The sequence below is a fragment of the Salvelinus sp. IW2-2015 genome, linkage group LG15 (assembly GCF_002910315.2).
Source record: "Salvelinus sp. IW2-2015 linkage group LG15, ASM291031v2, whole genome shotgun sequence".
NCBI classification, from domain to species: Eukaryota; Metazoa; Chordata; class Actinopteri; order Salmoniformes; family Salmonidae; genus Salvelinus; species Salvelinus sp. IW2-2015.
This window is the reverse complement of record NC_036855.1, coordinates 20,952,109-20,964,050: the sequence shown is the minus strand read 5'-3', so window position 1 is coordinate 20,964,050 and position 11,942 is coordinate 20,952,109. Positions and strand designations below refer to the sequence as shown.

The following is an 11,942-nucleotide window of genomic DNA, read 5'->3' as shown; positions in this document are numbered from 1 at the left end:
GTTGTAATCTGAAGGGGAAAAGGCAATTTTTACTAATCTGCTATAGAACTAGTTGCGATTTAAATATAGTTTGTTTAAAAAAGGATTACAATAATGAGATGTATCCACCAATCCAGTGGATAAGCGGGAACTAGACAACCCGTCGTGCCACTTTGTGGACAATGACTCCAATTGTTAGGGCGGAGAGACATGGCTTGTCAGTATATCCATAATCTTTGGTGGAACACAAAGGTGATAATTGGAATCCTTGGGACGTCATTACACTTAACCCTACCCCTAATTTAACCCGTTTTAAATTTCAACCTCAATGGGGCAATGTCAGAGTTGGACACCCCAAGGATCCCGCTTACTTTTCCACACCAAAGAAACTGATAAAATAATCAAATGTAGGGCAAATGTATATTATTTTGCCATTTTAATGAAAARCTCACATTGCATCAGCATTGCTAATGTATTCAGCATAACAAAAATAATCACATCCCAGCAGAGTGCACTCATTTATTGTAACTAAATTTACAAAATTAAAGTGCAAGCAACACTCCAATGTACAACTCAATTAAAAAATAATATTTCAGCAATACTGTTATTAGTGTTAGTATTTGCCTATGAGAGTTATTATGCCAGCAGGATATGATCAAACTGTTACCCTTGAAACTAACACAATACATATTTTGATCTAAAATATAGTCACTAATAACAATTCTGTTTAGCTTGCAAACATCTGGCAGAAAAAGCATGACAACCAACCCATTGTCATGTCACCTTCGGTCCAGTTTAAAAGTTTAGCAAACCATACAGGTTTGGWACATGAATTCAGTGAGAATATTCTCCATCAGCACAACACTGAAAGTGCTTTTAACTCATGTGGTCCACTCAAGACTTAATGTTTAATTCCCTAACAACATTGAGTTAAATGGCACCAGGTGATAAACCGATCAAATATTTTCAATACAATTTACATCAACTTGGTTTTAAAAGTTGAAAAGACACTGATGGACAGTTGAAAGACGCTGATGGATATTCAGACTGTGGGAAATAAAGAAATAACTTTATAACATGAAGTTCTTAAGGTGTCTTTGCACACTATGTTTAATGTGCCACAGTAACAAAACCCAAAGGTAAAAACACATTTCTTAATTGAATTTATACATCAAAGTAAAGCAGGACGTTCCCCTTCATTGCCATTTAAGTTAAGGACTTTATGATCCATTTCATATGGGGCATAACAAATCGTAGAATAAATACAGAATTTGCATCCTGCAATGCAGGTTTGCCTTAAATGTTAAAAATAAGGAAAGTCCACAATATCAAGAGATGCAACTTAAAGCCTTCTCATTGGTACAGGTTCTGGGTCTGTCTGGTAATGGCTGCCCAACACTTTGCCAGTCCTGGCCAGTGTCCCCGTCATTTGGCGTGTGGAAGAGAGTCTGTAAAAGGCATGCCATAGGGAGCCATGAACTCTCCTTATCATAGGGGTAATGGGGAAGGGGGTGTAGTGGAGTAGTTGGTGGACTTGAACCAGAGGTTTTTGGGCATATTAGGAGCACCGCCCACCTCTTCAGAAGGTCTTCCGATGGATGGCACGTGCTCGGTCTTCCTCATACTCCTTCTTTGACACCCACATCTTCTTGAAGGTGTCCAGTGACGCAAGGATGGAGCCCCTTCAAGCATGCAACAAGAGAGGATCATAACTCTGGAAACGGAGACTAATCTGTTTAGTCTGTGGCTGATCACATGATGTTACTTACCCTATCCACGTGGAGTAGAGTCGTTCTTGGGGTGCAGAGATCTAACAGAGTAAAACAGGGAAATAAATGGACTGTGACACAGCACAACTAGTTCAGAAATGGATGATAATTGTTGAACCAACAAAAAACATTTAAGACATTGAAATTGCTGCTCATACATATGTAAACGAGTCCAAGGTAAGGCAGCAAATACCTTTATTTTCACATCTTTGGGTGCCAACTTTTTCACTTCACTTAACAATCGATCACCAAAACCTTTGGGAAGGAAAACATGTAAAACAAGGACAGATGAAGACAGTTAGCCAATGCTCCAATTTGTAAGTCGCTCTGGATAAYYGCGTCTGCTAAATGACTTAAATGTAAATGTAAATGCTTAAGGAGTGGAGTGAAACGTTTGTTGTTTGCCAGTCCTCAATATGTAATTGTTGGGAAAGAATTCTAATGAATACCTTTGAGGAGAGTGGAGCCCCCAGAGAGGACAATGTTGGAAAAGAGTGTACGTCGCAGGTCCATGTCTGACTTCTGAATGGCAAAAGCCAGAACCTCGTGGATTCCTTCACTCTCGTCCCCTATCAGGTCTGGACGGAAAAGAAGCTCTGGGGCTCGGAATCGAGCAGGGCCAATCTACACAGGGTACAACAAGCTGTCAATACATTGGTATAAATACAAAAGTTTACGTGATCATGTCAAAATACTAATATTGAACAACTTTCAGAACAATACATGTTGCAAATGCATCTAAAATGACTCACATCCAATGTGCTGCCATCAGGAAGAGTGTACTGTGCCTTCTCCGTCTCCAAGGTCTCATCTTTCTGTGGGTTCAGAGATAGGTAGCATGCTCTCTGCAGAGGTAAACAAGATAAAAGTGACAGATGTCAAGGACAAAGGTTGAATCCAAAATCTAAATAACAGGACTGACAGAGTGTCTTGTGAAGATTGTAGTGGTTGTCAAACAAGTTAATCACAATATCTGAATTTGGCCCTACTGAAAGATTTCTTCTAGAGGTCGACTGATTAATTAATCAATATGGCCGATTTCAAGTTTTCATAACAATCGGTAATCAGCCTTTTTGGACGCTGATTACATTGCAATCCACAAGGTAACTGCGTGACAAGCTGACCACGTTACGCGAGTGCAGCYTCAAAAGGACCTTGTGGCTGCAAGGAGCCAAGGTAACTTACTYGCTAGCATTAAACTTATAAAAAACAAATAAATCTTCACATAATCACTAGTTAACTACACATGGTTGATGATATTACTAGGTGAATTAGCTTGTCCTCTTGCGTTCAGTGCAAGCAGAGTCAGGGTATATGCAACAGTTTGGGCCGCCTGGCTCGTTGTGAACTAATTTGCCAGAATTTTACATAATTATGACATAACATTGAAGGTTGTGCAATGTAACAGCACTATTTAGACTTAGGGTTGCCACCCGTTCGATAAAATACGGAACGGCTCRGTATTTCACTGAAAGAATAAACGTTTTGTTTTCGAAATGATAGTTTCCGGATTTGACCATATTAATGACCAAAGGCTTGTATTTCTGTGTTTATTATATTATAATTAAGTCTATGATTTGATAGAGCAGTCTGACTGAGCGGTGGTAGGCAGCAGCAGGCTCGTAAGCATTCATTCAAACAGCACTTTACTGCCTTTGCCAGCAGCTCTTAGCAATGCTTGAGGCACATTGCTGTTTATGACTTKAAGCCTATCAACTCCRGAGATTAGGCTGGCAATACTAAAGTGCCTATAAGAACATCCAATAGTCAAAGGAATATGAAATACAAATGGTAGAGAGAGAAATAGTTGACGTGTCATAATTCCTATAATAACTACAACCTAAAACTTCTTAACTGGGAATATTGAACCACCATCTTTCTTATGTTCTGATGTTCTGCGCCAGGAACATAATGTTAGCTTTTTTTACATGACACATACTGCACTTTTACTTTCTTCTCCAACACTGTTTTTGCATTATTTAAACCAAATTGAACATGTTTCATTATTTATTTGAGACTAAATAGATTTTATGTATTATATTATGTTAAAATAAAAGGGTTCATTGTTCATTCAGTATTGTTGTAATTGTCATTATTACACACACAATTTTTATATTATATATACACACACAGATAATATACACACACGTATTATATATACACACATACATATATGCACACACACACACATACATACATATATAGAAATAAATAGGCCAATTAATCGGTATTGGCGTTGAAAAATCATAATCGGCAGGTAGTGTATATAGTATATATTATTTTGCTCAGAAAACTTGGGGGTCCAAATAAAACCACCCGAGGGCCAAATTCGGCCGGCAGTTAGGGAACCCTATTCTAGATTGTAGCGGGGTGAACAGGCCGTGGCATAGGTCGGTGAGGTCCTTGATCTTCCTGTGACACCGGGAGCTGTAGATGTCCTGAAGGGCAGGCAGTGTGACCGTACCACCCTCTGGAGAGCCCTGTGGTTGAGGACGGTGCAATTGCAGTACCAGGCTGTGATACAGCCCGACAGGATGCCCTCAATGGTGCAGCTGTAGAAGTTTGAGGGTCTTAAAAGGTCAGGCCAAATTCCTTCAGCCTCCTGAGTTTGAGATCAGCACCTTTTCAAGGGACCATTTGAGGTTGTGTGCACGCTGAGAAACTTTAAGCTTTTGACCTTCTCCATTGCGGCCCAGTCAATGTGGATGGGGACGTGCTCTCTCTGCTGTTTCCTGTCATCCACAATCAGCTCCTTCGTTTCATTGACGTTGAGGGAGAGGTTATACAACTCCACCAGGGCTCTCACCTCCTCCATATAGCCTGTCTCGTCATTGTTGGTAATTAGGCCTACCACTATTGTGTCGTTGAGTTGATCATTGAGTAGYAGACGAGCGTGGCCACGCAGACATGGGTGAACAGGGAGAACAGGAGGGAGTGTCTGTCTGCCCCAGGTCCATGTTTCATAGCAAGTGAGTCATACTACAAGACAGGTCGCGGGAGACAATGCTCGGAAATGGAGTTTAAATATTGACAAGTGGCAGTTGGGACATCAAGTGCGCATTGTCAACATGCTCATTTTGGCCAAAACACTTGCAGACTCGAGTGTTGACTATCGAACACAACAGCAAGTGGTTCTCGATAAAGGGGTTAAGGGCCAAGTGTTCGGTTTGAGATTCAGACCTCTCTCACACACACACACCTCTTGCATATGCAGTCTACCTTTGAAGCATCGTTTTGAGTAGCATATTCCTCTTCAGTTCTTCCTGTGCCATCCACATATGTGCATTGGTCAAGTTCAGGTTGCTWGCTAGCAAGGTAACATGACTAGCTAGCTAAACAATGTTGTTTGTTATCAAACCAAAAAAATAGCAGCTCAGAAGTAGTTTAAAACGGCCCATGATATGCACACGAATCCGCAACAGAAAAAAATAAAATAGCTCCGGTATTATTGGGAATAACTTTTACATGATTTTGGTTAGAGGCATAGCAACATAAATGCGCAAGCATCAACTGTACCATCTTTGCTGTAGCCGTGTTCCGCTTAAAAAGATCTGTGTGGAAACAGGTGCACTTAAAACTTCAAGGTGGTGAAGAAATGGACTCGCAATGAATGGAATAAAAAAAAAGTACGCCGATAAACATGTCACGCGTTATTAACACATCAACTTTGACAGCCCCAGAAGATTAAAACTATTTGACTAGAATTTTCACATTTTATCCCATCAAAAATGTAACACAATCTCCCCATCCATACCTCTTTGATAGTCCGCACAACCTCAAACTCAGCTGAAGTGTGGAAGTCATAGCCTTCCTTGCGCAGTAGCAGGCGTAGGTAGCGTGAGACATCCCGCCCAGCAATGTCCACCCGCATGATAGAGTGAGGGATGGCAAAGCCTTCATAGATGGGCACAGCATGGGTTACCCCATCACCAGCATCCAGCACCACTCCTGTTGTCCGCCCTGTGGCATATCTGCAATATCCAAAGAGATATTCAAAACTGTTCCACTGTTTATGCTAATGATTATTACATCATTTTCATATCTCTACAGTTACTAATGCATTATACATGCCATATTAGCCTGGATTTTCCTCCTCTGGAGAATACATTTGGTAATGTTCTGGTATGTCCAACATTACCCTGGCAAACAAGACAAGATAGCTAGCTACAGAGGACAGAAACTTACAAGCTTAATACTGCCTGCATGGAGATGAAGAGCGCTGGTACATTGAAGGTCTCAAAGAACACCTCTGCTGCACGCTCACGGTTTTTACTTGGGTTTAAGGGGGCCTCTGTTAAAAGCACAGGATGCTAAAGAACATTAGGAGAGATGGAAAAGAAAGTCAATGCAGTTAAACAGTTTCAAACAAAACCCCYCATTCATATTCACCTTTCAAGAAACCCTGAGAGAAAAAAGACATCTAAAATAAAATGTTATTTGTCACATACGCCAAATACAACAGGTGTAGACCATAGAGTGAAATGCTTACTTACAACGTCTCATGATCTAATTAAAAGTACCCAGAATGTGTGTGTCACAGAAACCAGAGAAAAATACCTCTTCTGAGAAGGTCTGTAGTTGCTCCTTAGAATACACATATTGCCAGATGCGCTCCATGTCATTCCAGTCCTTAACAATACCATGCTCCATAGGGTACCGCACAGACAGGAGTCCCCTGTGTTCCTACAACCACATGGAGATCAACAGGTGTTGGGAATAATGGCCATAACTATATTATTGTTTAAAAATACCGCTTCAGTGTCACAACGGTCTAAATATAAGCATACACCATGAAGCCCATTAGCCATAATTATGAGTTACACAATAGGGCCATGTGCATCGGTCTTAGTAAACCACTGTACATACCTCTGCTTTTGGGCCAATGAAGAGATCTCCCTCCAGCGCACCTGCCATCACCCGAACATGCTTTGGACGACCCACACTAAAAGGTAAAGACATGGATTATATTACATGCTTTGATTAAATAAAAGTATTTCAGTAAAATGCATTACAGGGCCTTGAGAAAATATGAATACCKCTTGACTTATTCTCAAGTTTTGCAATAGATTTTCAATCAGATTTAATTCACTGTCTTCTTGGTAAGCAACTCCAGTGGGGATGTGGCCTTGTGTTTGAGGTTATTGTGCTGCTGTACGGTGAATTCATCTCCTAGTGTCTGGTGGAAAGCAGACAACCAGGTTTTCCTCTAGGATTTTGGCATTCTGTTTTTTATCCTTAAAAACTCCCCAGTCCTTAACGATTACAAGCATAACCATAATATGACGCAGCAACCACTATGCTTGAAAATGTTGTATTGGATTTGCCCCAAACATAACACTTTGCCACATTCTGTTGCAAACAGGATGCATGTTTTTAATTATTTTTTATTCTGTACAGGCTTCCTTCTCTTCCAATTAGGTTAGTTATGTGGAGTAACTACAATGTTGTTGAGCCATCTTCAGTTCTCCTACCACAGCAATGAAACTCTAACTGTTTTAAAAAGTCACCATTGGCCTCATGGTGAGATCTCTGGCAACTGAGTTAGGAAGGACGCCTGTATCTTTGTAGGTGACCGGGTGTATTGATACACCATCCAAAGTGTAATTTATAACTTCACCATGCTCAAAGACATTCAACGTGTGTTTTATTTTAATTTTACCAATAGGTTGCCTTCTTTGCAAGGCACAGGGAAACCTCCCTGGTCTTTGCGGTTGAATCTGTGTTTGAAATTCACTACTCGAGTGAGGGAACTTACAATTATCTGTATATGTGGTACAGAGATGAGGTAGTCATTCAAAAATCATGTTAAACACTATTATTGCACACAGAGTCCATGCAACTTCGTGTATTATGGGACTTGTTAAAACAATTTTACTCCTGAACTTACTTAGGCTTGCCATAACAAAGGGGTTGAATACTTATTGACTCAAGACATTTCAGCTTTTCATTTTAAATTTAAATTGTAAAAATGTCTAAAAACATAATTCCACTTTGACATTAGGGTGAATTTATGGTATGTAAGCCCATGACAAAAAAAATCTACATTTAATCAATTTCAAATTCAGGCTGTAACAAAATGTGGAAAAAGTCAAGYATGTGAATACTTTCTGAAGGCACTGTAGGTATTTAATATTATAGCATTGAGATGGCTGAAGGTGTGTGATCTTACTAGTTTGGAAAGCAGTATTTGGGGATCTGGTCTCCTGCAAAACCAGCTTTAACAACACCAGAGCCCTGAAAGAGAAAGTAAGAAAATCCAAATGTGGCCCCTTGCAAGCTAGCTACATAAATTAACTAATTTATTATAGAGGCCGAGGGTGGCTCTGACACCATCTGTTCATCTTGTTTGTATAGTGATGTCATGAGACAGTGCTGAGGGGAAAACACCAGCACGTAGGCATCCTATAAACTACTGTATCAGACCCCAATATCAGAAGTAAAAAATATAATTTTCCTTGTTGTTCATCACAATTATTGTACTCGAATGCTTGACTACAGTCAGTAACACAATGATGCATAAGTAAATGACGCTTTCTTTAATTTCCCAATGATGCTGATTTCAAGTAGCCTGAAGCGGAAACTGATAATAATCTAACCTAGATGATGAGCTAATTATCCACCGAGGATTAACTAATTTCCTCATTTATGTCCTTTCTTTCATTGCTCACGTCTTAATTATAGCTGGCTAGATAGCTAGCTAGCTCACCCTGACAAGCAAGATAATAGCTAATGTTTTAGACTGTGAGCTTTCCCTAGTTAGCATAGGGATGAGGATGGGTCGGGGATGCAACCGTCCGTTAGCTAACTGTTAGTTATAGGTTAGCTTGGTTACCACCCACATTCCCAACTGCTATGGTAGATTTTAGCTAGCTAGCGAGACTAAATTACTGACTGACTGATGAGCAAAACTAGTCTGAGGCTTCAGCAAATATTTCTCTCTCTGGCTTTAGCTAATTTACCTCATCTACACAGAACAAAAATATAAACGTAACAATTGTTGGTCCCATGTTTCATGAGCTGAAATAAAATACCCCAGAAATGTTCCATATGCACAAAAAACTAATTTTGCTCAAATTGCAACAAATTTGTTTTACATCCCTGTCAGTGAGAATTTCTAATTCGCCAAAATAATTCATCCACCTGACATGTGTGGCATATCAAGAAGCTGATTAAACAGAATGATCATTACATATGTAGGTGCACCTTGTGCTGGGGACAATAAAAGGCCACTAAAATGTAGAGTAGTCACACAACACAATGTTACAAATGTTTCAAGTTGAGTGAGGATGCAATTGGCATGCTGACTGCAGGAATGTCCACCAGAGCTGTTGCCAGATAGAGAAATTAACATTAAATTACAACAAGCTTCCTCTAACGTTGTTTTAGAGAATTTTTCAGTACGTGTAACCACGCCAGCCCACATCCAGCTTTTTAAACTGCGGGATCGTCTGAGACCAGCCACCCGGACAGCTGATGAAACTGTGGGTCTGCACAACCGTAGAATTGCACAACCTAAGGGAAGCACATCGTCCTCACAAGGTTCTTGACCTGAATGCAGTTCGGCGTTGTGACCGACTTCGGTGGGCAAATGCTCACCTTCAACTGCCACTGGCATGCTGGAAAAGTGGGCTCTTCGTGGATTAATCGTGGTTTCAACTGTACCGGGCAGATGGCAGAGTGTATGTCATCGTGTTGGCGAGCGGTTTGCTGATGTCAACGTTGTGAACAGAGTGCCCCATGGTGGCGTTGGGGTTATGGTATGGGCAGACATAAGCTACGGACAATGAACACGATTGCATTTTCTCGACAGCAATACCATGACAAGATCCTGAGGCCCATTATTGTGCCATTCATCTGCCGCCATTACCTCATGTTTCAGCCTGATAATGCTCGGCCCCATGTCGTAAGGATCTGTACACAATTGCTGGAAGCTGAAAATGTCCCAGTTCTTCCATGGCCTGCATACTCACCAAACATGTCACCCATTGAGCAAGTTTGGCATGCTCTGGATCGATATGTACAACAGCTTGCTCCAGTTCCAGCCAATATCCAGAAACTTAATTCAGTCATTGTAGAGGAGTGGGACAACATTCCATAGGCCACAATCAGCCTGATCAACTCTGCGAAGGAGATGTGTCGCTTAGGCAAACGGTGGTCACACCAGATACTGACAGGTATTCTAATCCACGCCCCTACTTTTTTGTTGTTGTTTAAGGTATCTGTGACTAACAGATGCAAATATGTATTCCAAGTCATGTGAAATAAATAGATTAGGGTCTAATGAATTTATTTGAACTAACTCAGTAAAATCTTTGAAATTGTTGCATGTTACGTTTATATTTTTGTAACTAGCAAATGAAATTGTTTGCAAAAGAGAACCGTTTTCCCCCTACTAACACTGACTCTGCTGATACTAACGTTAGCTAGCAAGTTTATTGAGGTAAATGTAGCTACTTAGCTAAATTATAGTACTACAGTAGCTATATGACTGAAATATGTGGTTGTCCCACTCATCCACTAAAACCCACCTGGCTAACGTTAGTTATCTAATTGTAGCGGTGGCTACATCGTTCTGGATTAAGAGCACGGATAATATAGCTAGCCATTTGATAAGAGCGTCTGCTAAATCACTAAAATGTCAATGTAACGTTAGCTAGTTTACGTTAAACAGCTTGCTAGCAACCTAGTGTTAGCTAGCTAGTTAACGGGTATAAACAAGACAACGACCACATTGAACCGCAGACTAACGTAAGCGAGTGATGCATTTATTTTTTTACTAACGTCAGCTAGCTATATTTACAAATTATGTTTGCGAGCTAGCTAACGTTAACCACTTACATTATCAATCACCACAGGCTGATTTGCTATTATATCGTAGGACTCCATGGTGATACAACGAGCTATCCACTCGTTTATGAATCCTGTTTTCCTAGCTAAAACGTAATATCGTCTGTTGGTGTTCAGCGGTGGAAAAGCGCAACGCTGAAGAAAGAACATGTACGTATCGAGCTTCTCAACTATAATAGCTAATCGACGTACAGCCCCACAAGCCAATCGCAAGCCATTGGAAGTGAAACGTTGACGTTGACGCTACAACGGAACGTACGACCACAACGTTGCAAAACGTTGAAAAACATTTTGGTCTCAGTAACTTCTTTTAGATAGACTGTGACCAGACGTTCTTATTATTATACACTTCAAAATATTAAAGGAAGGTCAGCTCTTTGTACATCATGTTACTAGAATTTATGTCAATAGATTAGTTAAGCCTAACTCAAAATGTAAATGTGTTCAAACCATGCATTTACCAGTTATGACTGACACAATACAATTTTTATTTTATCTGATATCTCCATACAAATTGAAAYAATCTGTGACAAATCTGCAAAAATCTATGTTTCGATTAGGCTACAGCACCACCAGATGGCACTGAAATAACGTGGAATGTGGGACTTTACAATTAGGATAGTGTCTTCCCACAGTTACTGTAGAGTGCCATTCTTTCTTCTGGCAACATAAGCAAGACTACAAATGGAATGTTTCACTTTTCTGACTTGCAGATGTATCATTCAGGCCATTATGTTGTCAAACAATATAAGCCTACTTTGAGATTTTAGAGGAGAGTATTAAGAACTGTAAGAAACATTCGCTAAAACAGGCTATATCAAGAGTCCAAATGGCATTGGTTATGGTCTTTTAGTATGACTGACAGATTCAATTTACTTTACATAAGTTATTATTTCTACTCTCCACATTTTGCATGGACCAATGCACTCGACCTGCTTTTCCTTTCAACCACTTCATGTAAAAAGTAATGAGATGGATCTCATGTTCTCTGTGATTATACAGCCAGCCACCAGAGCAGTTAGTACAGTAAGAGAGAGTATCTGTACCCTTTGGTGGGCACCCTATCACTAATGAGATGTCTGCTAAACCAATCTCAAGACTTTCACACAGACAGAAATGTCCTTGTCTGAAACCTCTTTCTTCATGTTATGGTGTTTTAACACCATCTACAGTGGGAGAATGTAACCTCGTCTCGATGACCTAAATGAACCTTGGCCTAGAGATAATTGTTTCCCCAGAACGCCCCAGAACAATTTGACTTACCAACCACAATTTGACTTACCACCCACCGTTAGAGGTGGCATGCCCCTAATGATGTATGAAAGGGCACCGGTGGCCAGATCTAAC

The 11,942-nt window shown here is 40.3% G+C and overlaps 1 protein-coding gene across 2 annotated transcripts; it reads right to left on the bottom strand.

Moving 5' to 3' along the window:
• Positions 1 to 1,071: 1,071 nt before the first annotated feature.
• Positions 1,072 to 10,798, bottom strand: LOC111974235 (beta-centractin). 2 transcript variants are annotated; one of them, XM_024001893.2, is made up of 11 exons: positions 10,587 to 10,798; positions 7,918 to 7,982; positions 6,615 to 6,690; positions 6,306 to 6,431; positions 5,934 to 6,058; positions 5,503 to 5,719; positions 2,501 to 2,593; positions 2,198 to 2,372; positions 1,942 to 2,003; positions 1,749 to 1,789; positions 1,072 to 1,661 (listed from the first exon to the last, which is right to left on the bottom strand). In XM_024001893.2, exons 1-11 carry the CDS (start codon positions 10,743 to 10,745, stop codon positions 1,559 to 1,561), a joined length of 1,242 nt encoding a protein of 413 aa, XP_023857661.1. In that variant the 5' UTR covers positions 10,746 to 10,798; the 3' UTR covers positions 1,072 to 1,558. The 2 variants fall into 2 exon arrangements, with proteins under 2 accessions (XP_023857661.1, XP_023857662.1); XM_024001894.2 differs by lacking the exon at positions 7,918 to 7,982 and having other exon boundaries at positions 10,587 to 10,692.
• Between the last annotated feature and the right edge of the window lie 1,144 nt (positions 10,799 to 11,942).